General features: G+C 40.3%; 2 protein-coding genes and 1 long non-coding RNA gene across 7 annotated transcripts in view; 1 reads left to right on the forward strand and 2 right to left on the reverse strand.

Moving 5' to 3' along the window:
* The window catches only part of phldb2b (pleckstrin homology-like domain, family B, member 2b), a 40,749-nt gene extending 27,693 nt beyond the window's left edge, over positions 1-13,056 (reverse strand). For all 3 annotated transcript variants that reach the window (XM_042398778.1, XM_042398779.1, XM_042398777.1), the window contains exons 1-5: positions 12,779-13,056; positions 5,611-5,667; positions 5,369-5,492; positions 3,258-3,356; positions 2,616-2,699 (exon numbers count right to left, since the gene is read on the reverse strand). In XM_042398778.1, coding sequence (XP_042254712.1) covers positions 2,616-2,699; positions 3,258-3,356; positions 5,369-5,492; positions 5,611-5,667; positions 12,779-12,811 — 397 coding nt within the window. In that variant the 5' untranslated portion in view covers positions 12,812-13,056. The remainder of the gene's footprint in view (positions 1-2,615; positions 2,700-3,257; positions 3,357-5,368; positions 5,493-5,610; positions 5,668-12,778) is intronic.
* LOC121887803 lies at positions 281-22,996 on the forward strand. The gene is made up of 4 exons (XR_006093060.1): positions 281-373; positions 5,379-5,518; positions 16,692-16,801; positions 22,916-22,996. It is a non-coding gene; the product is annotated as an uncharacterized LOC121887803 (long non-coding RNA).
* plcxd2 (phosphatidylinositol-specific phospholipase C, X domain containing 2) lies at positions 18,641-25,768 on the reverse strand. 3 transcript variants are annotated; one of them, XM_042398797.1, is made up of 8 exons: positions 25,695-25,768; positions 23,709-23,845; positions 23,413-23,532; positions 22,895-22,948; positions 22,648-22,803; positions 20,917-21,027; positions 20,385-20,515; positions 18,641-19,109 (listed from the first exon to the last, which is right to left on the reverse strand). In XM_042398797.1, the coding sequence occupies exons 2-8, from the start codon at positions 23,757-23,759 to the stop codon at positions 18,950-18,952; spliced, it is 783 nt and encodes a 260-aa protein (XP_042254731.1). In that variant the 5' UTR covers positions 23,760-23,845; positions 25,695-25,768; the 3' UTR covers positions 18,641-18,949. The 3 variants fall into 3 exon arrangements, with proteins under 3 accessions (XP_042254731.1, XP_042254730.1, XP_042254729.1); XM_042398796.1 differs by lacking the exon at positions 25,695-25,768 and adding an exon at positions 24,822-25,118; XM_042398795.1 differs by lacking the exon at positions 25,695-25,768 and adding an exon at positions 24,268-24,731.
* Between the last annotated feature and the right edge of the window lie 87 nt (positions 25,769-25,855).

A 25,855-nucleotide genomic window follows, 5' to 3' on the forward strand; every position in this document is an offset into this window, starting at 1 on the left:
AGTCTCAGCCTGGGACTGTACCAACTCTGGATAGAAAGGGGCAAACAAGGCTCTGGTTTACGAGACCAAACTATTTTAAATACTGCTGAGAATCTCAATATCACTATTGAAAGTTTATGACAGGAAAGCGGCAACCACACTAAGAAGTGCACAGTTGTAAGTGATTAAAAACATATGCAAACTAACTGCGTAACACGCCACCACCCCTATCTGTCGTTGGTAGGTTCGAAGGCTATTAGACAGTGAGGTATTTGGTGGACGCCCCCTAAGCTTTCCTTTGTCTACCTACCTATTTTTCTTCGTTTTTCTTTGAAATACCTTGGACCAGTGTAACCCAAAACCGACTGGACTACAAAAACTGACTTTAAACCTGGTAAAAGTGGTGCTTTTATTCTATTTAAAACACAATCTAATTAATTTAAGAATAAATTAATTTGACTTCTGACTTCACCAGAGAAGGGGTAGTAGAGAGATTTAGGGGTCTGCCAGACAGACTGGCTAAATACAAAGTGCAAAGTTTTGGAAAGAAAAGATAACGTTCAAAAGCAAATGAGAAAAAGTACTTTACTCTTTCTTTAAGAGCACTTTGCCCTCTGAACTCATTCAAGGATAGTCCAGCTGTTTCTTGTCTCTTTCAGATGCTTTAACTGCAGGCATTTTCTACACAAAATGAACCCATTGACAGACATTCTGTCTATCATGTGCAGCAGGTTATGTGTGTCTGAGTGTCTGTGTGTGTGAAAGAGAGAGAGAGAGAGAGGAGAGAGGTGTGGCTATTAGAGCAGTTGTGTTTTGTTCAGTAGCAAGATTTTACTCAAACTGGTGTGAATGCTGGGAGATTGAGATATAGATTCACACTCTATTCAACAGGAAAAAAAAACATGGAAAAATGACAAGATGCAATGGATACAAAATGCACCAACTAATAGTTTTTTACAGTAGCCTACTGAAAGAACAAGCAGTAGAAGTAAGATTTGTAGTAATAGTTGTACATCTTGTTTGTCATTGTTGCTGCGTGATGATTTTAATTGTCCTGGTTATTAGTGCTATGCTGTATGACAATATTCTACAAGTGACTGCCAGCTGTTCCAGTGAGTTCGGAGTGAAGCTGATGTGAATCCAGGTCAAGCTCCAAAGTCCCAAATACAGAACAGATCACTTCCTAAACATAGCTAATCATCTCCAGACTGCCATGTAGTGTGTGCTTGTGTGTTTGTGTGTGTGGTTACACTAACTCAACCCAGAGCATCTGAGGCCAGTGGATATTCCTGAAAGATGTTTGCTCTTTTTCTCTCTCTCCATAATGTTCCAAACCATGCCCTTTTGACTTTTTTTTAACCCCTTTCTATCCTTTTCTCCACCCCTGCCACTTCACAATGCCTTGGCCTCATTTGTGTAGACACACCAAGATGATGTCAATATTTGAATCAGCAAGGCACAGCGGGAAGATAAATAGGCCTGTCAATATTTAACTGAAAATGGCTGGGCCACACAGGGCTCAATGAGAAGTAGAAAAAGTGTGAACAGAAATGGATGTGGGCATGGACTAGGAAAAGTCAGTGTACTGGATGTTCTCTAAAATTAGAGAGGGGAAGGAAAAGGAAGTAAAACTAAGTGGAAAGTGCTTTACAGAAGGTTAAAAGAGTGAAAGACAAAAGAGAAAAGGGAAACTGGAAGAAGAGAGAAAACAGACAAACAGATCAAGATACAAACACAGACAGGCACATGGGCAGGGGTGGACAACAAATGAGAAAAGAAAGATGATAAGCAAAAAAATAATTTTGATTATGGGAGGTTACTGCTTTATGTGTGTATTTCGCCATTTTACTGCAGTCTACTATAACAAAGTTTGAAGGGTTGTGTATGCTCTGCAGTTTGCTGGAAGCTGTGACTCATTGTAGCTGTTAGCTGTTCCAAACCACCATGAATTAAACCAAACCAGAGGTACACAACACACACACACACACACACACACACACACACACACACACACACACACACACACACACACACACACACACACACACACACATTCAAAACACACACATTCAAAACACATACACAAACATGTGGAAATGCTCACACACACATAAGGCTATACATTTATGTGTAAAGACACACACTAACTAACATACATACCCTGCTGTTTCCAAGCAGAACTTTGCCATGTTCTGCTAACTGTGCCCATATGATAAATACACACATTGCAAGGAATGCAAGTTAACCAAACCACAAACTAACTACTCTCTTTCTTTCACATACACACGCAGGAGTTATGAAATACTGAAAGTATGCACACTTCATGCAATAAAGTTAACTGCTGTATACTGTGGCTCTGTAAATTATTGTCCAGTAGGTGGCAATATATCAAAACTTGTGTGTGCCTGATGTGTTCAAGCAGAATAAACACCTGATACATTTAGGGTTAGGGTTAGTAACCCTTTCTGGAAGCACACTCAACACTAGGACTTCATTATGGAGCGCCACCTAGTTTGAAATGGCCCTTGTGATGTGCCCTACCTGTGAGCATGCAAATGAAGAGGGAGTGGATAGGATGTGGGTGTAGGAATCACAATGAGACTGAGCTATACTGTATGTGAGTGTATAAATCTTACCTTGTGTGAGTGGTGTGGGCACAGTGACCTGTACTCCATCCAAACTGCAGAGGTGACCGCAGGGGTCCAACGTCACCACTCCTCCTGTGTTAGAGGTAATTGTGAGAGGATTGTGAGTCAGTATGCCTCTACATCAAATGTAATCAGTCACTCAGCTTCTTCTTGTATCTTCAAAGATCTTTTTTTTGTGTACTGACAGACATCCAGCTTGATTCTGTTGCATTTTTGTTTGATAATCTTCTTAAGATTATCTTTTTTTAGACAACATGAACCAGATCACTTCATTTGATGAAATAGTTTCCATATACCATTCCAATATAATTATCTAATGTTACTGTAACATTTGTTAACAGTTGTTTTTAGAAGTAATATATTAAGACTATACACTATGTTAAATAAAAGTTTTAAAAAATTTAAAGATGTAAACTGGGTTTAAATCTAGATGTCTGTGAGTGAAGTGTTTCTCAACTTGACTGCACTCCCAGAAAGTTACAGAAAGTCCAAAAAGTTAAGCTGAGTTTCTAGTCACAATTCTAATACATACTTTCCAGTTCAGAATGAATAAGATGCAGTATAACTGTGTTAATTCAGAGGCCTGCCAATATTATGAATTAATGTCATAAACAGTGAACTGACACCAACCTTCATTGATGATGAGACAGTGCTCTGCCTCGATGCCGGGCCCCTGGACAGTGATATCTTGAGGAATTGGGGCGTCTTCTCGGCCTATGCGGGTCACCCCTGGAACATCAAGCAATGTACGTGAAAATCAGTAGTATAAAAAAATATAGAAAATATAGAATTATAATCAGGCTTGACAGTATGTCAGTCATTGTGTGGATCTGCATGTCCCTGGGTCAACTTGATTACTAACAGACAGCAGCAAAAGACAGCATCTTTAAAAGTGCTATTTGTAAATCTGATGCCCAAATGCACATGTCTCTTTTTGATCTACATGGGTGGTTTGTGAACCGAACTTTAAAGGGACACGTCAGTATAGATTATGAGTGGGTATCCTTCTTCATTGTGGAGAAAAATAGAACCTCAGTTCTCCAAAAATGGCTTGTTCACATTGTTGGCATTCCTCACTGTAATGAAAGGGCACGCCAGGCTGGGAGTTTGTGAAAGTGTGTGGCAGTGTGGCAAGAGCTATGCAAAAAAAAAAAAATAATAAAAAAAAATATACTAAACACTAAAATGTCACAATGCTACCATTACAACCAGTCTGTGGACTGGTCTGTAAAAAATAGATCTGTCCAAAGGCTACCCTATCATTTTAATACCATCCAAAGTGTATTATTGTTAAATATACTGCTTATAAGTGGCTAAAATCACACTAAACCCTGTAGAGTAAGCCACCAGCTTATCAGTATGCAGACCGACATTAGTGTGGACATACAGCTTTATATGGTTATATTTTATCCTACTGATTGCAGCTCTATTTTGAAAGTTAACAAATCAATTCATTTACAGTAACAGAAATCTCTGCAGTGTTTTCATGGCTAAGAGAAGGCAAAATAAAAAATGTCTGTCTCTCTGCATTCGAAATATATAGAGACCTTTGAGACATACAAGACATGTTAACTTTACAAGTTTATGAGAGTCACCGGTGTTATGGCCAAAAGTCTGCTATCTTTTCATGCTTGATCTAATGTGAGTCAGATTGTGTTAGCAAATCTGCAGACCAAAGAATTATAATCAGCTAGTTTCACAAGCACCTGTCAGTTTAGTATCTTGTAGATCTCTTTATCTCTGCTCCCATCTCTTTGCTGTCGTGTGTTTGGCCAGGCAGCTAACTGGCATAGTAATGAAGCTATGGCACCTGTGACTTGCTGATGGGTGTGTATGTGTGTGTGTGTGTGTGTGAAGGAGAAAGGGGCGAGAGAGACTGAGGGAGAAGGAGAGCAAGACACCTATGCATTGCTGATGATAGATAAACTATAAATAACTATAAATACACCAACACTATGTCACCAACAGGAGACTTTATTCATCCGTGTGTGTGCGCGTGCATGAGTGTGTGTGTGTGTGTATACTATGTGTGTCAACTTTTGCAGGATGCCATTTGTGAGAGTCTTGAAACATTTATTATAGAACTAAAATATTAATCATAGCATTAATTAATTTATTGATCAATCAATTGTACAATGTGTATAATCCCTTAATCATAAGTTTTTTATTAAGTAAAAATATCAAACATTTTGCTGGTTACCGCTTCTTATATGAGGATCTGCTTCTTTTCTTGGTTGTTATTGTAAATTAAAATACCAGTGGATCATTAATTAACATTGTGCTTGTGTGTGTGAATAAATGTGCTCATGTTAAGGTTTGTGTCTTTGTCTTGGTTGACATGTATATTTGTTTGTGTTTAGTCTGAAGGAGTCCTGTGGAAGGAACTTGTGTTGGCTCCTTGTTTTGATTTTATTGTGTATCACTTTTCCCTATCACATCGCCCCCATCTAAACTCTTCAGTAACCATGGAAATGAAGCAATGGGTGGGCGGGGAGAGGGCAAAAAAAGGGGAGAAGTAAGGCAGGGGAAATGCACGGGAGCAAAGCAATGAGGGAGGGATAAGGAAGGAAGGAAGGAAGGGGGACTGTGGAGGTCTGCCAAAGGTGATAGATTATGATAGAGGTGATAGAGGTTTGCACGACTCATGACTCAGTGGGAATGGACGAATGGCTACTGTATTATCTGGTAATCCTACGCTATGGAGTGTGTTTGTATACAGTATATGTCGCTCTGTGTGTTACCTTCTTTCAGTGGCAGCACAGTGATTGCCACACTCAGCCTCCCGCTGCCCAGGCTCACCAGATGGGGTGTGGCTGTCTGGACCTTCAGGCCCTTCCCTGTATCGATCAGGTCCAGAGGTGGAGACTACAAGCATCAGTCAGAATGGGAAGGTCAGTTTCACTATTTATGAAGTTAATTCTTATTTCATTCTCATACGACTAAGGAAACTTCATGAAGAGTGTGTATGTGTGTATTCTCTCACTTTGGGTTCAATTGGAGACATCTGATCTGACTCAGGCTGGAACATCATCTCAGAGTCCTGTGGTAAGGATGGAGAAAAGGTCAAATCAGTTCAGACCACACAAATAAACACATACTTACTGGCTATCCTGAAAATGCTGATGTGCAGCACACACACTTACCCTTTGTGTACACAAACACCATATGTTTGTGTAAACTTTTTGTGTACACCAAATTTGTACACGTCTAAACAGATGATGATGTACATTCATAGCTACACGCCCATACACACACACACACACACACACACACACACACACAAAGAAAAAAACACCGGTGCTTTGCATACCCAGCCGCCACATGAGAGGAACTCTCTGTGTGAAAGTGTTCCAAGGGGAAAATACCACTTGAGAGGAAAAAAACACACACACACACACACACACACACACACACACACACACACACACACAATCTGTTACTGGGAAGAACTGGTAGAAATGTTCCGTGAAATCAGAGTTCCCACGACTTGTTGGTTATAGTCTGCTATTACATTACTATTGCCTGGTGCTTTGAATGTGTGTGTGTGTGTGTGTGTGTGTGTGTGTGTGTGTGTGTGAGGGAGAAAGAAAGAGCAACATGTGGTGTATGAGGTGAGTGTGTTTGAGAAAGAGAGACAGCAAAATATGACCTTCAACACATCAAACCATGAATCAACAATTCTGATCACGTTCTGCCATACAATGATTTCTTTAGTTGTCATTTCGTCACAGTGTATCAGACATTAATAGTATCTCATATCAAATTAAATACGCTATCATACTGAAGTCTATTTTAAGATGGTTAATCTCCTTTTTCACTGGCCCCAAATGTTGGTTCCTTGAGTTACTTTTCTGATTTTTTTCACCCATCTAGCAACAGGGCCTGAGGATAGCAATGTCTATCAGTTACATGACCTGTATGTCCAACACTTTGGTCTAGAGAAAGATATCTTGACATCTACTGTAACGTACTGGCAAGATTGGGCTAAATTTGATATAGATAATCATGGTCCCCAGTGGATGATTCTTAATGATTCTTAAATGCCACCATAAAGCCAAAATATCAACATCTAATGGGCAGATGATTATGAAATTCACTTTCCATTTTTGACACTCTAGGGCTTTCCTTTTGTTACACTGCTCATATGTCGTGATATGGCATAATCAAGGTACATGGGTGGCAATCTAATACGCAGGTTGTGCTAAGCATGATAAACCCCTTTGATTTCGCATTTTTCCCAAGCATCCACATCATGACAAAAAGAATCAGTAAACAGTAATCAGTAAACCAACCGTAAGCACATAATGGAATGTAAAAAATCATTTTAGCCTGTAGTGACCACTAGTGGGGCTTTAGTTTTATGACTATTTTTACTTATTGTTTGGTATTAGTTGACAGCGGAGTTCAAGATAAAGAAAAAAAAAGTGTAAATGTTTTATGGGTGGAAATACGTAGGAAGCAGTTAGAAAACACTGAGGTACTAGTATGGGATTAGACTTGTATAAAAGGAAGACAGCTGTGAACTATAAAGAGGATTAAAAACAGGGTGAGATAACAGGAAACTAAATCAGAACTGCCTAAAAATGTGCATGTATGTTTGTGTAAACACACTCTGATCCAGTGCCAAGGACAACTCCTGCAGTTACCCTTCAATCCAATAAAGCAAAAAGAGCCTTGATAGTTTCTATTTGTGTGTGAATATACATACATTCCAAGGCTCACACAAATGCACACACCCACATGGATGAGTGAAATGCTTCTCACCAAAGCAGACATGATTATAGCATTCAGGAAACCACCATAACCACATCTCCTTTTCCACCTTGTCATCTCCTTCCTCTCTTCTTCTTCTTCTCTTTCCTTTGTACCCTCCCCTTCCTCCATATCATCCTGTAATAATCTACATTACTCACATCACATAGTTTTACCATTATACCAACTGTTTTCCCAACTCTTCTGAACTCTCGTCCTCCTTTCCTCACCTCATCTCTTTCCCATGTCTTGTCCTCTTAGTTTTTTAATCTCACTCTACTCTCTTTTCCTTTCTTTCCTCCGATTACCAGTAGAGGAAACACAAATCAAAGTCAGCTCCAGACCTCTTCCTCTAATTCAGTGCCGACTTCCTTTCTGAGGTCACTTCCTTTGCTGCTTTGACACCCTCACTGCCTTTAAACACACACACATACATTTGCGATTCCTCACTATTCAGCCACCCTCATAACCCCTATGCACGCACACAAACATCCACAAATAAAGTCACACATCAGCTCTTTTTGTTATCGCAAGATGATATGGGCTCCACATTCCACTCAATTTTATTCTTCACTGCTGTAGACAAAGCAAACACATGGTGTATGATGGCAACATAAACTGGACAAGTGCAGTGTTACAGAGATGAGATGAAAAACGGAGGTCAAAGTCAAATTTCAAAGTTCAAGGAGTTCAGTAGTGACTATTCTTTCGCCTTTTTCTCTATTCTCCACCCCCCTCCTGCGTTCCTGTATCTCCTTTCTCCTCTCCTCTTCCCTCACATATATTCATTCATTGTCTCTCGTCTTGCTTGCCGTCATGCTCTTTTTCTTTCTACGGTGCCCCTTCTTCTTTCTCCAGGTGAGCTCTGGGCAGGTCAAGACAAGCTGGCCTTGTTGTGCTCTAGTTAAAGCAGAGCAGTGAGGTGTCTTAACCCGCCTTCTAGATTTCCAGATTAAAGCTCCGGTATCCTGAGGTTTTCCAACCTGATGCTATCAGGACCTCTGAACTAGAAAGCTTAAGTATGACATTACTGGATACTCTAGGAATTTGCAGGTATAACAGATAAAAACCTACAATTAAATGATCGTATGTTTGAGTGTCAAGTTGTTGGTGAATTCTGTTTTATGGCCAATTATAGACTTAGGTTTTTGCATTTTTAAAGTAATGCTATTGTTGCATATTTTTGCTCAATATAGCCTACACCGAGATGTTAGTATGAAGGACCAGAACCAATTCTCAATGACCTGTGATACCCACAATAATGGTATTTCAAACACAAGTGTAAACTGATTCAACATGTCTCAATGGATTAGAGATTAAATCATTTACCTTTAAAGATGAAATTCACAGGTCTACATGTTGTTTTGTTGTTGTATTTTGCAAGTTTATTGTATCATTATGCCAACTATTGACAGCCTGACATGTTGTCACAACTCCGTTACTGCTACAATTAACTTTGATGGAAGAATATCTTGTAATCTATGTGAATTATCAGTATCAGGTTTTTGCTGTCTGTCTGTTCCTCCCCCTCAGTAGATGGAGGATGCAGTGCAGGCACATTCCATGTTGTGCTTGGAGATGCATTGAGGAATGCAAATGGAAAAACAAATGGAAAATCTGTCACGCTCTCTTGCACTGTGTACAGTACCTAATGTACCAAAGTAAGTTAAAGCACATTTACTGTCACAAAGCATTCTGGAAATATATGTTCAGGAAAATGTGGATAATCAACTACTCACATAGAGAGCAGCTGGAGAGAAAGAACGTCAAACAGAGTAAATTTCAACTTTTCTTCACACACCAACTACTGGAATGGAATGATATAAAACACTGGGAAAGTTTTCAAATGTAAATTTCTCCTTTCATGGAAAAGTTGACATATGGGAACATATCTTTAAAGCCAGCCCTGACCTACTTTTAATATTAACAGAAAATCTGGTGTACACCTGAACTAGCCCTTTAAAAAATCACGGACCAGCTAAAACTACTTTGTAAACACACAGTAGTTTTTAAATCACAGGGACACAAGTACAAGAAAGTGCAAGCAAACACAATTTCCCTTTGATCCCATCTGTAGAACAGCTGAGTCTCCCCAAAATGTTTGCCCTGCATCTGGAGAAAGAGATGGAGATGGAGTGAGGGAGACAGAAATATGGGGTGAAAGAAAAAGAGAGAGTGATGGAAGATAGAGAAAAAGGACTCATAAAAAACCAGAAAGAAAGATCCACCAATCTCCTGTTTCATCTCATCCTTGTATTTTCTTCATCCTCTGCTTTCATCCCTCTCTCCCTCCTCTTTTTGCATTTCCTTTCCATCTGTTCCTTCTTTCTCTCTCTGCTTCACTTACATTTTTTTGCTTCATTGTTTCTGTCTGTTTTTGTTGCAGTCTGCATTCTTATAACCACTTCTTAGGACAAATCCAATAGTTGCTAATGTCGTTGATTCAGAACAGAGCCTTTTTAGTGTACTAGTTGGGATGGTTAGCAGTAGCTCTTGGGTGAAATCTTCCATATGGATGTTTTTCAGTTAAAAATAAATGTCATGGTATTGTGGGAGGTGTAATCTGGGTTTGGTTAACAAGATAAGGGTACCAACATCAACAACAATACCAGAAAGCAGGAGCACAACACGCAGCAGGGTTGTTCTTTTCTCCTTTTTTTAAACACAGATTCAATGTTAACCATCTGCTTTTTCAGTGCATGTGGCTGCTTTATTGAAGTAGCTTACACTGGCTGGAGGCTACAGGGCTGATTCAAGGCAGGCAGCACCTCAAGAGGAGAGCTATGAATTTGACCACACTGATGGGGATGAGGTTAGGAACAGTGATACACGCGCTGCAGCCAAAGTAAAAACAAGGGTTAAATCTGATTGTGGTGGGTGTTCAGATGACTGTAGATTTGCAAAGGAATTAAAATTTGTCTGGTTTTATGCAAAAAGCCCCACATGAGTTGCTGAGCAGTAGACCCACCGACTTGCTGACTGATCTGATCAAATCAAGCTCTTGAATAGGGGTGAACATTGTGGTCTTATTCCATCTTTTCCCAGCTTATGCTCAACTCAGAGCATACTGCATTGCCCTCATGGGCGTGCAGTACTATTAAGGATTCTGTTTTTACAGATTTTCACTGATAACAATTGGTTTTGGAAAACCAAATAGCCAGTGATTTCCAAAATTGGCTCTGGAAAAGTTTCTCAAAACATTGCTTTTGGAGGTCAGTGTTTGTGATGCTAGGGTACGTGGTTGTGGAATATAAATTGAGCCACTTGATCATCAAAGAATCTAATTCCCCATTTTTCTGTGTCACTTTGTTTCTTTATTTTCATTGATATGAATCTGAAGTGGATATGAAGTGTTTAATATCAGTTAAGCATTAAATGTTGTGTCTTTTGCTGGTTCTCTGCTTCTCCTAGTTGTACTCCTCTCACTGTCTTATCTGTCTCTTTCTCCATCCCTCTGTCTCCCACTCCCCTCCCCTCCCCTTACATTCCAGCGTCACCCTCTCCTCCTCCCACCTGACAAAGCCATCATTGTATCACAGATGCTGTTTAATATGGAGTCCCTCTCTCAGTGTCCCCTCATATAGTTCAACTCATAGGGGTAAATGGGGTTATTTTCCTCCCTTCTCTTCGCTACATTCACTCGCACTTTTGTCAACATTCACACACACACCATACACACACATGCACATAGGCTATCCTGTAAGGCATAAAATAATGTCCTTCTCTGTCACTGATACCTAGAGGAAATACTTCATTGTGTGTGCATTGTGTGTGTGTTTCCCTGCATGTGTGTCTATGTGTTTTGGTGAAAACTCTGCAAGCTGATTAAAACAACTTGACCTTAAAACTCTGCTAAAACACAACAAACATCCACCAGCATTGTTCTCCAAATCCAGCTCTCTCACACTCCCCACTAGCAATTTTTTCCTCTACTGTCTTTTACCGAAAACACAAAATCCTCACAGAAAGTTCATTGTTATTGCAGCTGACTCAGAGGAGCAGGAAATCTAATTTGAATTTCTATCGAGGGTGTACGCGTCTTTGGAAAAACCCAGATTACCTTAACTGCCATATGCAGGGGATCAACTAATGTTTGGGTTTCCAAGGGGCCGGATATGACAGGGAGATGAGAGGGGACAGTGAATGGGTAGAGGGAAATATAACCCACATTATAGCACACATGGTGAAATGAACTGTGACTGCTGGATAGAAGAGAGACAGACAGAAAGATGGATTTAGAGATAACAAAAGAAATCCAAGTGTGTGTGTGGGGACTTTGGGAGACAAAGGAAAAGGAAATTGATAAAAAAACAGAGACTAAAGAATCTAGAGATGAAGGAAAAGAGATTAATAGTGGACCAAAACAAAATGTCGCACTGCTGGCCTCCAAACAAAATGTGATCCTCCTCTGCACCTTCATACATCACCATTAAACTCCAAGGATCTGTTATTACTGTGTTGTTTGTTTTAGCTATTTGATTCCAACTGTTGCAGTGCAATCTTAAGAGCCAGTGCCTCTGTTCAAGCCAAGCCATTTCCTTGTACCTTCCAACTGACACATACCTTGTGAACAAACACCTTGTCTTAAGCTTGTCTTAAGCAAATGCAGGTTACCATAGACTGTATATAAATATGTATATACAGTTGATGAGGTTTACAGTCACAGAATGCTGCATTAAAGCAAATACTATAAAGTTCATGTAGAGTCAAGTTCAATGTGCACATATTTCACATACCAGATGTTTTCAATCTGGCATGTATGCTGAGTATTTATGACAGAACGGTATCCTACTGGTTTCCACATCACGGCCAGAGCCATCTTGACAGGTATGATGGTTTTAACATTGAATTAGAATTCTGATGGCAGTATTTTTGTTATGAAACGACAAATGGAGACCCAAACTTGTAAAAACTCTAGCAGGTTTGAATTTCACATGGACTGATCCTCTAGTATCAGAGCTATTGTGTCAGATGTTGGGTGAGGCTTGAATTGATTCACACACCAACATACACCAAACACTACTCTGATAGATTTGCCCTCTTAAAGGCATTGTATTCATCCCTGACTTCTCCTCAGCAGTTTCTTTATGCTAAATAGTCCCCTTTCTCTATAGTAGGCTACAGGGATTTTAAATAAATAGCCTAGGGACAAACATATTTTCGCCTGTATTTCATTTGTTGAGAACAAAATCTGAAATTAAAGTCGGATGAGATTAAGTTTATCGTTAAACAGCTCAGTTGAGAAACAAACGCTGTAAATCCCTGAGCTGCAGGCTGGACTTAACATTAATGGCTGCTGAAACAATAGAAGAGGCTCTAAGCTAACTAATTTAAAACACGTATGTGGATAATAAAAAAGGCAATACTCCATAAATTTCCCCATACATAAATGCGCTTACCATTATTGAAACTGGACTGGCCACTTCTGTCATCGCGCAGGAAAGTACGCAATTACACAGCTGCTCTTTTTAGATCCAGATTTATGTTGCCTGACAAAAGTCCCGAAAATATTATCGCTTTGTTGGGATTACAGTCTCTTTCTTGACAGCGGATACATTCCTTGTGCAGCATGGGCAATCTATGGATGTCTAGGAAAGACTTTTCATCCTCTGTCACACACACACACACACACACGGGCACACACTCCAAACATACACGAACGTAAAAAGCCGGCGGCCTCTGCCAATTGTGACATGTAGAAGAATCCAACAACAGCTGGAAGTAGAGCTGGAGAGGGAACAAGGGGAGGGAGTCTCTCTCTCTCTCTCTCTCTGTCTTGCCCTCTCTCCCTCCCTCTCACTCTCTCTCTCTCTCTCTCTCTCTCTGTCACACACACACGCACACACACACACTTAAACACACTGCACTGACACACACACATAAAGCTTAATGTGCAGGTGTTAACAGACCACCTAGACTTGACCCCTCATTCTCACCGGTTCAAAGAGAGAGAGAGCCTGCAAGCTGACACAAAGACAGAGAGGGTCCTGGGGAGCTCTGCAGTAAGAGGGAGAGGGAGAGAGAGAGAGAGAGAGAGAGAGATAGAGAGAGAGAGAGAGAGAGAGAGACTCACTCGGCTCAATGATAAGAAACCACGATAAAAAGCATGTTTAGCTAATGATATTACATGAGGAATGCGGTCTAGTCTCCTTTCACAGGACAAAATACAGTGCAAATACTGTAGGTTTGATTCATTCATTTAGTGTGCTTGTGGAAAGATCCAGTCTGAACAGAATGGCACAACTCATAAAATCACTTTCTTTTGGCATTAAAGACTATAATGCTGCTCAGAGAATGTACTGTATATATAGGCGTATTGCAGAAAATGATGTCACATAGGAACAGGTATAGTGTCTTGATCCAGTGATGACACTATAAATAAATATGAACTTGAGTAGGTTAATCCCCTATAGACAAACTAAAAAGATTAGGCTTTAAAGGGATATCATTAGTGATTTTGTTGGGATTTGAGAATAAATTTCAGGGAGAACAAACAAATGTTGCTTTTAATTCACTTTATATTGCTTCCAGAGGAGCTATATAATTGGGTCCCATTGCACAACTCAAGGGGCGCAGGTGCAAGACAGACCAGATGTGAATCTTCTTTGACAGAAGAGCACACAGCTTTGCCCCAAGAGTGCAGTTGATGAGTGACATTCATATGCTTTATAGTTATCTGAGCTTGATGAAAAAAAAATGTGATTCCTTAAAAAATCATTCAAATTTTGCAGAAGAAAATGATAACTGTCCAACAAAAACTATGTTTCCTCCTTGACTTAAAAACCAGGTGTTTAAATTCATTAGTCCTTGAGAGTATTTGATTGATGCTGAACATAGGAACTGTGGATATGTCTAAGCAGTGGCAGGCTGCTATTTGTATAAGTTATGTGCGCCATCTGAAAAATCTCAGCTACATGTCCAGTCATGCATCAATCTGAAGACATCAAGCCGGTGTGAGCCAATGCCAACAGTTCTGTATCAGAAGTAGATGCTTTTATTTGGCAGAGGTTCATGCATTCTCCACATTTCAAAGTAAAGGCTGTGAAAAACAACAACAGGGATAATGGAGAACTATAATGTAACCGAAGTCATGCAGAATTTTGTTTAGACTGTGCATATGGAGTGCATCTGAAGTGTATTGCATGCTATGTTCTTATGGTTGGAAAATGATAAATGTAGTCTTCCAAATGGCCCTTTAAGACTGAGGCCAAGGAGGGTTTGTACACACACACACACACACACACACACACACACGCACGCACAAAAATGCATAGGATTATCTTATCTCTCAAGCACTGAGAGGATCTCCGTGTGGATAAACAGGAAGACAGCTCGTGCACGCAGCCCTGCTCCACTTTCTCTGCTGTCCTTCAGCTCTCCATGACACCTGGCATGTGCAGATATCTTTACTGGCCAAGAGACAGTCAGCAAAAGTTTTCAACCCACATTTGAATATTTTTAAAACCCACAGAATCACAGATGTTGGTCAACTCACCCCTCAAAGTGTGAATCTTAAAATTATGTAAAGTTCGCCAACCAAACTGTCTGTCCTCTGTCAATCATGAGGATAAACACACAAGCTTGGCAAGAATGACATGCAATATTGGTCACCAGACAGACTATAATTGGAATAACTTCACCCGAAAAAAAAATGAACCTGTCCATTATGACACTTAAGTGTTTGTCATTACTGTCAACAAATGCAACCAACAGATCTCGTCCTCAGAAAACTTCTGTAATTTTCTGCAGTATTTACTTGTGGCCTTTTTACAACATGTCATGTCAGCTTTTTACTCATTTTAGGTTTTGACTCAACATGAAAGATGCACATTTCCCAAAAGTCTTATGCAAGGAACAGCTAAATTCTATCAGGATAATACTCCCTGGAAAACTGTCTGGCAGTTCCTTTTAACTTTTCTTTCAAGTCAAGTGTTTCCAGAAGCTATTAAGCCATTATGACTCCGTGGTTTCTTGCTAGCATGAGAGCTGCTAAGCTCTCCCAGTGACATCATCCACACAAATACAGAGCCTGGGGGCTTGAGAGGGCAGCTGACGTTTGACAGCACTCCCGAGTGAATTCCACAATTCCCATGTGATCCTAGGAGGCTGAGCAGGAACTCTGGAGCTATTTGGAAAGGGATTTGACCCATTGTTAGGGGATGCAGTTTCACTTAGATAAATCCTCCGGCTTATGTTTCAAATGGGTTTTTAATAAACGCAACTTTTATGCCAGTATTTCTTTTCTTTTGAACTAATTTCAATTTATCAGTCTACTGTACAAAAAAGGTTTGTGAAAATTGAAACCACTTCAAATGGAAGTGTGTTTGATTATCTGACAGCTTATTTAATTATCATCATTGATGTAGGGCTTTGGGGATTTGTGTGCGTGGAACTCTTCAACCCATAGGCTTTAATAACATCTTAATGACAGATAATTGGATGAAATTTACACTGTTGCAATGGTTTGGTGTAGCTTCTAAACATGTTTTGTCGACTCTTTCTGTTTCTTTACTCACTTGCCATTCTGTCAGAGCTGAGATAGTCATTACATACAGTGTCATTTGTTTTTACACCTGTTTCAATACCATGGTCATCATGGTCTAAAAGAGAATACTAACAAATCTGTGTGTAATGGATGTTACTGACTTGGTCGGCTGTGGTCACTGACATCACTTAACACCAGGGATATAGTGTTGGTTAAATGCACTGACACTCAATTTACTCACCAGTTTATTTGCAGAATGGTGTTCAACCACTTTTTTGGCTTGACGATAATAGCTTTCCAAGAATAGTTGCTCATCTTCACACAAGCACACCATGCAACCAAAGCATAAGTGTGATGATATTGCTGCCACTGAAAAACGTTAAATCTTATGAAAGACTGCTGTTCTCTGTTTGGTTCTGAAGAAGCCAAGTGAGGTCAGCCTTTGACAGTTGTGGTAAAACTTGCCCATTGGACTGTTTGCTATTACTTGAGGTTAAAATGGGAAGGTGACAGAAGTAAGTGTTGAATTTGGGAAGAGAAAACTTGCATGCAGTGTGGTTGGAGGTTAAATTCTGAGAAACCAAAGTGAAGTGTTGTGTAGTTGCAGATCTACTCGAACAGAGACTGTGGTGCTCAGAGGTGAGTGTTTTTTTCCCCCAACAGGAGGAAAAATATTTTGAGGTGCTCTGTGAAAATGTTTGTAGATTGTAAATAGTTTCTGCTGTTGAAAAAATGCACGTAGGCACAAATGCAATTTTATTACCTTAGGACTTTATTAACATCTGGAATATCATGCTTGAGTTGTCGTCTTCTCCTTTGAAACCTAGGAAGCCAGCGGGGATACAGTGGAGGGAGAGAGAGGACCAATCCAAACAACATAGGAATGCTCTCCATCAGTCAAAGCTGCTGCTCTCTGCTCTCCCACTTGCCTGCCATGGTATGTGTAATTACTCCACAATTAAAGTGCCTGTGCTTGTGACTGTGGGTTTGTGTGTGTCTGTGTGTGTGCGCCTCACGGTGCTTGGTGACCACACTCAACAACCGTGTCAACAATGCGGCCTAGACAGAACAGCCAATTTCACACAAGTGAGTCGAAGAGAGAAAAAAACAAAGGGCAGAGTTGATATGAAAAGAAAACATTTTACCTTCCTGTTAGATGTTGGTGCTAAAGGAAAAAGCAGCTGTTCAAGATATCGCTCTCTGCCTCCTCCTATTTCTGTGATTCCAGCTGAACTGTAGCTCTGTCCGGACAAATTCCTCCCTTTTGTGTAGTCGCTCACTTTCTTTTTTTCTTTCTTTCTTGCTCAGTGAATGTCCCAGCTTTGTAACTCGCTATTGTGTTTTTCTGCTGTCTCTCTTTCCATATTCAGACCACAGGAATGCAGGGCGACTGTGACAGGACTACCGTCTATGTGATGCATAATAATCACTGGGCCCACAAGACACACACTGTAACACACACTGATACAGATACACACTCGAATACACGCAATACATACGATTTTTCATTTCTGATTGATGTGAGAGTACATTGGCTGTTTTGTGCATTTCCATTTCTGCATAAGTGAACATGCTCGATGTTCTACACAAAAGAACAAATTCTGCCTGGGTATGTCATCTGTTAGTGTGTGTGTGTGTGTGTGTGTTAAAGAACCTGCTGCAGACTTGGCATGTGCTGTACACAGCTATATACACATACAGTTGCTCCTCTGCATTTCCCCTACATACTTTTAACAGGAGACTGTTTCTATTTCTGCATCTCTGGTTACACAATGGAAGCGGAAAAATTACTGAGCAAAAACACTTTAAGTATAAACATTTACAGCTGTGTATATGTGTGGGTGCGTGTGTTTTATGGGTATTGTGACACAAGTTCCTTACATATTTGGCTTTCCCTCTGCAATTCTCCCCTTAAGGTGCCACTTTTTGCATGTCTTGTCACAGTATTATGTTGAGACAGACTTGGCACAGTGGGCTGCTCTTTCACAACGAATGACTTAACATAGCAACAAAAATACAGAGGAAAACTGCAGCCTGTACTTGCCTCATGCTCATTTCATTATTGGAAAAACACAGAGTGCAAGGTTAAAAACCAAACTTAAGCTCACAGGTTAAGTGTTTACAACTATTAGTATGTTTGAAATATAATTTAACTCCATTCCATTTTCTTTCATAGATTCTATTTATTCAAGAAAATTTCCCCAATACATAATGTATACACCTAAATACCAATACATACAGGATTTAAAAAGCAAAAAGCATATGCAATATATGATCTTGGCCATCAACGTGATTGAAAAAGTCAGTAATGTGATCAGAACAGTTCAAAATAAAAGGGAGCAAAAGCAACGATTTTAATATCAATATCAACATTTGTAAATCAGTTGTGAATTAAAAAAAGACAACATTTAAAGGTGCTTTAAGATGTTGAAACCTTAAATGTTAAATCCCTGAGTCAATATGGTCACTGTCCAAATAGCTGTGAGTCTGTAAGGCGACCTGTGCTGCAGTCTCATATCATGGTAGCAATGTAATAAGTTTCCAGTTTTCCCCCAAAAGGGAATGCAGGAAAAGGAATTCACAAATGAAGCCAAAGCTGTGGTATGATGAGATTTGGTCAGCCTTATGATGGTAAAAAATGCCACTGGGCATGCCTGGTCTTCTCTGATCTGGGCTACTGTTTCCTTCCCTCTTTTGGACTTGGTGCAAACGTAACGTTCAAAATACCAAATGTTTATTCATGAGTCTCTGGAAGGTTTAAAGACTGTCTGATGAGGGGCCTAGAAGACCCTCCTTCTTATAGTATGACTGCTAAAGTGCTCTTGAGCAAGAAAATTAAACCAAATAAGCTAGATGAAGGGCCATTTTGTAACTGACCCTAAAAAAGTCACTAATATAAAAACCATTAACGTCACAAAGATCAGTTTGTCCTTGTTTTTTATAGACTGTTTTTATAAGAATTTCCCAGGACTGCAGCACTATGTAAGAACTATTACTCAAGAGTGGTGGAAGAATCTGCCAGCTGACTTCCAACCTCCACCATACTTTAGGTCAAATCACCTTTGTCCTGTTGTGCAAATAGGTGTCATCTTGGTTTACGGTCGTGTTCAGACAACAGCAGGTTGTTGAGTTTGATGACAATGTTGGCAAAGTCAGTGAGCTCCACAAAGTCAGAGGTGATGATGTTGACCCCGTCCACCCCCGGCCTCTGAGCCTCAACCCAGGACATGATGGTTGGTAGGTTTCTGGTTCACGAAGCCACAAAAGGAAAGAGATTAGGTTAGACAATGTTGGATTTGGATTTGGTGGTTTAAAGTGTGTAAGTGGGGATAGCTGTATTAGAAGGCAAAACAATTTCTGTTACACCCAATATCCTGTCACTTGAATTTTAATCTAAACTGAAATTTGACCTTGCAAACTTACTCAGAATACTTAATGCCAAGTTTCTGTCTCTGTATGTTTTACAGTTATGGCTATAACGTTGCCAAAGTCTAATCAGTTGTTCCTTGGCTGAATGTTTGTTCATTAAATTTCATGAAAGGCTGTTGATAAGGTTTTAAGATATCTTACAATGTGTGAGAAAATGGACCTGATGGGAAAAAAGGTTAAAGGGAGTGATGTTTATATCTGTCTGTCAGCAATGTGGTCTCAAAATCACTGTTTAACACTTAAAACACTTTCTGTTTTTTCTCTAGGTATCCAAACACACACACGCCATGACTCAGTAACTGTATCACTCTTAACACCCTGAAATTCTCCACAATGTTTCAGCCGCCAGCTGAACAAAACCAGGAAGTCAGAGTGTTTATGTAGAGGCGATAAACAATCCCATTTCCTCGGAAGTGCAAAATTAGGCCGCCTCCTGTCTCGCCAGAGTGTCCGTTCAGGAGTTTTATACCCCAGTATCAGCTGGCTCTTCCTCTCAGATTTACGGGTATGGTGGGCATGTACTCTTAAGTCAGGATTTCCGCTGTCATTTCCACTTAAATCTGAGGCTCAGAGAGCTAGATCACTGCAACAATGTGTGCAAATAATTCAGTCCTTGCTTAGGAAATAGGATCTCTTATCTGTGAGATGAAATGTGTTTCTATCTGATCCTCACTAGTTTGGAAATGGATAAAGAGGATTATTGCTGATTCCCTGTAGAATAAAGCAGTTAGGTGACAGAATATTGTAGATGAATGAAGTAGATGAAACACAACCATTCATGCTTTACATCTTTGCAGATAGAGAGTGTGTATAGGTCCTAAGGAAAATGAAGTGTGGTACAATTATCAAGCTGGCAACCCTCTTTGTTCCAGGCAGTATATTAGGAGCATTTACTGTACTGCCCTCTACTGGCCATAGACTAAAATAAATAAATTGAGCAGCGAAGATGAGCAGGGAAGATGGAGAAAATAGGCTTTATTCCTAGAAAACTCTACAGGAAACCCTAAGTTATGTATCAAAACAAACACACAAGTTTACATGCTGCACACATTCACAATCCAGACTCACAAACCCCAACCCAGGTCACTGACCTTTCCACCAGGTAGTTGCGTAGCCCCCAGACAAGGCCCTTGGCCACAGTGTTGACCCTGGGTGTGAGGATGGCCTGGGACACATGGAAGGAGCCCTGCTTGGCTCTTTCCTTCAGTGTGGTTTCCAGGAACTAGACAGAAAAATGTCAAACATGAGTTTAAATATACAACAAATCTCAAATCTCTTCTAAGTAGTCCTTTAATGTGAGATTTTTAGAGTCTTAACTTGTATGGCAAAAGGTTTCAAAAGATTAAAACATTTTTTAAAATAAAATGTTGAGTAAATGAATAGGGAGTTTGTGTGTTTTTGAGTTTAATGCAGTAGAAAGTGGGGAATAGGGAGTCAGAGAAAGCGAGGAATGCTAAGGAGGAAGATGAAGAGGTGAAAGGTAGAGAACAGCTCAGGGGTCGATCCTAATGAGGAACATAGACCAGACATGGAGAGGGCTCTAGTAACAGTAGATATTGCTACTAGAGATCAGATATAATGATGCACTTAAACACAGCTAGGGTTTGAATATTGCTTTCTGACCTGTATGAGCTTGTTGGGTTCAGTGGTGTTGGCCCAGGGAGCAGGGATCTTGTTGCCAGGCCACATGACAGGGATGCCCTGAGCTGATGGATGATGGTAGAACACAATTACCTATGGGAAGAAGAAAATGAAAGAAAGCGAGTTGAAACCTGGAGTTTCAAAGACTGCAGGATTTAGTTTTTGTGGATTGACTTTGTAATACAATACATAAATTATCCCCAGAGGTGTGTTACCTCATATAACACAAAGTAACACTTGCTAACACTAGCCCCATGCTGTTAATTAGTGAGAGAGATTATAATTTTTTATTTCATGCATCTACACACAATGTAGCTCTAACATGACCCAGTATTTACAGTAATACCTACACACTTTAACGCTATTGTATGATTAAAAAACACCCTTTTAGTTTCACATTGAATGCACATGATAGAAATCCACAGTGAAACAATAAGAAAACAGGTTGGGGTTTGTTCTCGTCTCTGAGGACGCTTCAAGCAAGGCAGATAGATCAGCTGCCCTCTGCAGCTGGTAATTGTTAGAATCTCTTCTCTTGTCTTATCTCCTCTATGCTGTTTCTTCTCTGTCTGCTCTACATTCTCTCACTTCCCTTCTCCTTTGCCAAGTAAGTCAGTCTCAGATTAGGGTCAAAGGAACAGGAATTCAATTGATAGTATCTGAAGGAGACAGAGACACGCATGTAGAACCACGTAGTGTTCACACCTAAAACAGGAAGGCTCACACATATGTGTGTACATGGTTGCTTGCTGAGCCTCTTATCTCCATATATGTATATATGTGTGTATACTGTATATAAAACAAGTGGGAAGAAGGAAGGGTAAAATTATGACAGTGTGTGAGAGTGTGAGATGAGAAAGAGGGAAAGAGAGAGGGAGATATAGCAGCAGGTAAATCTAGGAAATAGAGAGAAGTTAAGGACTGTAGGAAAGCCAAAAAGAGACAAAAAGAGAGAATTGTTGTGAAGAAAAGATAAAAGGTAAATACAATGAAAGAAGGAAGGCGGGTTGGATGTTGGAACAAGTGCTAATGGGATGACGCTCACCACTAATGCCTGTTCAGGAGAGTCAAAGCAGCGGGGATTACCTGACCACAGGGGTTAAGCGTGTCACAGTATATATATTAATACCTACATACTGCTTTTACTTGTACATGTATATATATTGTATATGCACATATGTGACAAATATTTTCATGTATTCGCTCACACTTCAGTGCCTAAATGGTGGCAGAGAAGCCAAAAGAGGGCATCTGTGTATGTGCACACATGCATGCATGTCTGTATGTGTTTAGATCCATATGTGTGAGAAAACTTGATATCTCACACATATGGATCTGTGTCATATGGATCACGTATTGATTGATACGTGAGATTTAACAGCAAATGCAAAGAATACACATTCTTTTTTTGGTGTTGTGTTTTTCTGCATTAAAATCCTGTTGCTTTTGCTTTTCGGAAAAACACAAATTTGTGGTGTAAATAGTTCCAAGCAATAAAACCACCAGATTTTAAAGCCCCTCTTGAACAAAGATAGATCAAATTTAGGAAGCAACAGACTGAAAAAATATTTTTTATACAGTTTTGGGGGATTTAAAATGAAAACACATGTTACTCATAAACAACCTCTTTTTGCTTCTTTTTCCTAATATGATTAAAAAGGGTTTTTTTAAATTGCTTTTTAACTCACTTTCATTTAAGCATCCTAATCTCACCTGGTATTTCTTCTCCCAGAGGAAGTCCAGAGTGATGCTCTCCACAGCACAGTTGTTACAAAGCTTACTGCCAAACACTTCCTGGAGCACGTTGAGGAGGTACACATGGTGCTCTGGGCCCATTGCATAGTAGTGGTTGAAGTCTAGGAATATCACCTTCATCAATCAAACATCAATCAGTTAATCATCCAAATCATCATCAATTGTTTTGTGTTTCATAAAAAAAGCAATTCAAATCACCTCTCACCTCTTTCCTGTGTCTGTCTAGGAAGAAGTTGATTTCTATCAGGCCATCCCTCACCTTTGGAGGAGAACAGAGCGAAGAGCTGGGGGTCATTTGTTGCACTAACCAAACATCTGTGACAGTGCATCATTAAATAAAGGATAATGGAAAACAAGTAAAATATCAACTACACATGCATAATAACTACAAACTCTTACAGCACATGATGTTGCTGTCCCTGCTGTTTGTATCTAATAATTTACAACCACAAGTCCATTTCATGACACACTGCTTGCAGCAAAACTCTGTGTCATATAGGGGTGGATAGGCACATGTCATAATGACCCATTTTAGAAGAGGGATGTTTACAACTAAACACACAACCTTTGATCCCTGTTCAAGGCCATCTTTATCCTACTACCAACAACATCAGCTGGAAACTGCAACACACAACAAGCAGAATAGATCGACTGTTCATGCTATTATATGAGACAAAATAAAAGATTGTGATTTTGATTTTTGATGTTTTCTCCTATGCCCACCTTGTGTCCAAAGAGACCATGGATGAAGTAGATCTCATTCCCAGGCTCACCTGGTTTGGAGGAGACCCTGAGATCAAAGTAGCGAATTCCTGCATCCAGCTGCTCCTTAAATGTCAGGTTCTGAGAACCAGAATATGGAAATATTACAACTGACTGCAAACCCCACACACAGACTGCAGATTGTACATACTTTCCAAGTTTGTCCAAAATATGTACATAATCTTATATATTATCTACAAACTACTTGGCTCCCCAATTGGCTGGTTTCGTGAATATCACTAATGTGAGGGCTGTACCTGGGTCATGGACCACTTCACCATGACTTTCTTGGCTAAAACGCTAAACATGGTGGCCAGGTACTTCACATAAGCCTTCTGATCGGGGCCCACAGGAGCATGCACATCCACCCAGAAGGTAAAAGAATCATGGGACCCTGGAGGAGAGAGGATGAAGGAGTCATGACGATGATGGGATACTTGGAACCCTTTCCAAGGATGGAACAGAATTTGAGAGGAATTGTAAAAGACAAGGATGTAAACAAAAATTTGAAGCTGGAGCTGTAAGGAAGAGAGAGTGGTAAAGGTAATGCAGCAACACACAGAACTGTACAAGATGCTGCAGAGGAGCACCTTCACTTTCCCTTTTCTCGATTACTAACACATTGAGCTAAAGAGGTATGGATAATTATCTAAAGAAACACAAGTTTCACCATTCTTGACTGTTTTTATCATCTCATGCCAACAATATACGATCAAATTCCTATTAGCTCTATCGAGAGTTTACAGTAGTGTCCACCTGATTGACAGATGAATACGCAGAGGAGAAACCATACATCTTTACGCACGGCGAGCTCACCTGGCACGGCAAGGTGTTTGAGGGGCATGGCACTGAGTTTGGAGGGGAGCGAACCCATCCAGTCGGCATTGACACTGCCGATCCCCGCAGGTCGCGTCTTCATGTCAGAAACGGCCTGTCACAAACCCCCGGTCAGGAAACCGCTCTCTGGTGCAAATGCACTCTCGGTGACGGGTTCCCGTGGGCTCCCAAAAGGTTAAAACTACTGTAGATCATCTCGGAATATTAATCTACACATATCACCAGTTACCAACGTCCTCTGACTAGACACCTGATCGAGTGTGACCTGCTTCCTTGCCCGATTAGCCTACCGGTAGGCTGTGGCAAGACGTCGCGGTGCGCTTTTTCCCAACCGGACAACCGGGCATCCCTTGAATAGGCCGGCGGGTGGCTAACGACCGTGATAATCGGCTTAGAGAGAAATTCCACTTGTTATCCCCCCCCCATCCACCAGCCCCCCTCTCCTGCCACTTAACTTGTTCACCTGCTGCATGTGTGTGAAGACCACCATTGGACACACACACATACACAAACACACATACACACGCACTCACAGACAGAGAGAGAGAGAAAGGCGACAGATGGGAAAGTCTTCTTGTCTTAGTTGGACTTTGTTGTGATCCAGAGTCAGCAAAGCGTGACGTGCTGGCTGTAAGGATGGATGCTCATAAAGCATTAATCAGCTCATATGAATCATCTCTTCTGTGAGTGCTGGGCTGATGTGATTTGGCAAAGCTCTACATCAGGGGTGACATCAAAACCTTCATGCGTCTGTTCAGATGTTAAGATATTTTTTGGACCATTTAATTAAATTCTATTTTATTCTATTCATAACACTGGGACGTGTTGGAAACAACATATACAGGCAAAGGCTGGTCTTTTTTTTTTTTTTCTTTTCTTTTTTTTTTTTACCACTGATCCACATAAAATAATATTTGAGTTCAAAGAAAATTTCTTAAACTACATTAAACTACATTTGATATTTTTATTTCGTCTTCACAGCTGTTGCGGTTTGCACAACCATAAGCCTGCAGCTCCATCTACTGGTGCAGCACTTTAACTGCCACCGACTCCAGAGAAGTGGTAAAATAAGAGCTCACACTCTGCCACTATTTCCGTCAACTCCCCACCTGCATTCCGCTAAGACCCGCCCTACTCTGCCTCTGATTGGCTATTACTCGTTACCTTCGTTGGTTAGCTGTAGACATGAGGATTGAGATGGTTAGGGTTAGGCTTAGAATATCAGGATCAGAGCAGGGAAAAAAACGCATTTCCATCATCCTAAACATCGTACATGTGTCCTGCCTTGGCATCTTCCATTTTGAACATCCATTTTTTTGGTACAAATTACCTTCACATTTGTCACTTTGCGTCTGGAGCCTGCGAAAAAAACAGCACAGAGTTCATATAAAATGTGTGATTCTCACTTTGGTTGAATCTTTTTGTCAGTCTAGACAATCTGGGGTTGGAAATCGGATTCAAAGGTAAATTTAGGAACTGCAGTCAGTCTCTACATGGATATATCTATTAATATCAATCCAGACATAAACTAATTAATGTTGTCGCTTCAGGCACACTCATCAGCCCC

This window comes from Thunnus maccoyii, chromosome 21 (genome assembly GCF_910596095.1).
Source record: "Thunnus maccoyii chromosome 21, fThuMac1.1, whole genome shotgun sequence".
In the NCBI taxonomy this organism is placed as follows: domain Eukaryota; kingdom Metazoa; phylum Chordata; class Actinopteri; order Scombriformes; family Scombridae; genus Thunnus; species Thunnus maccoyii.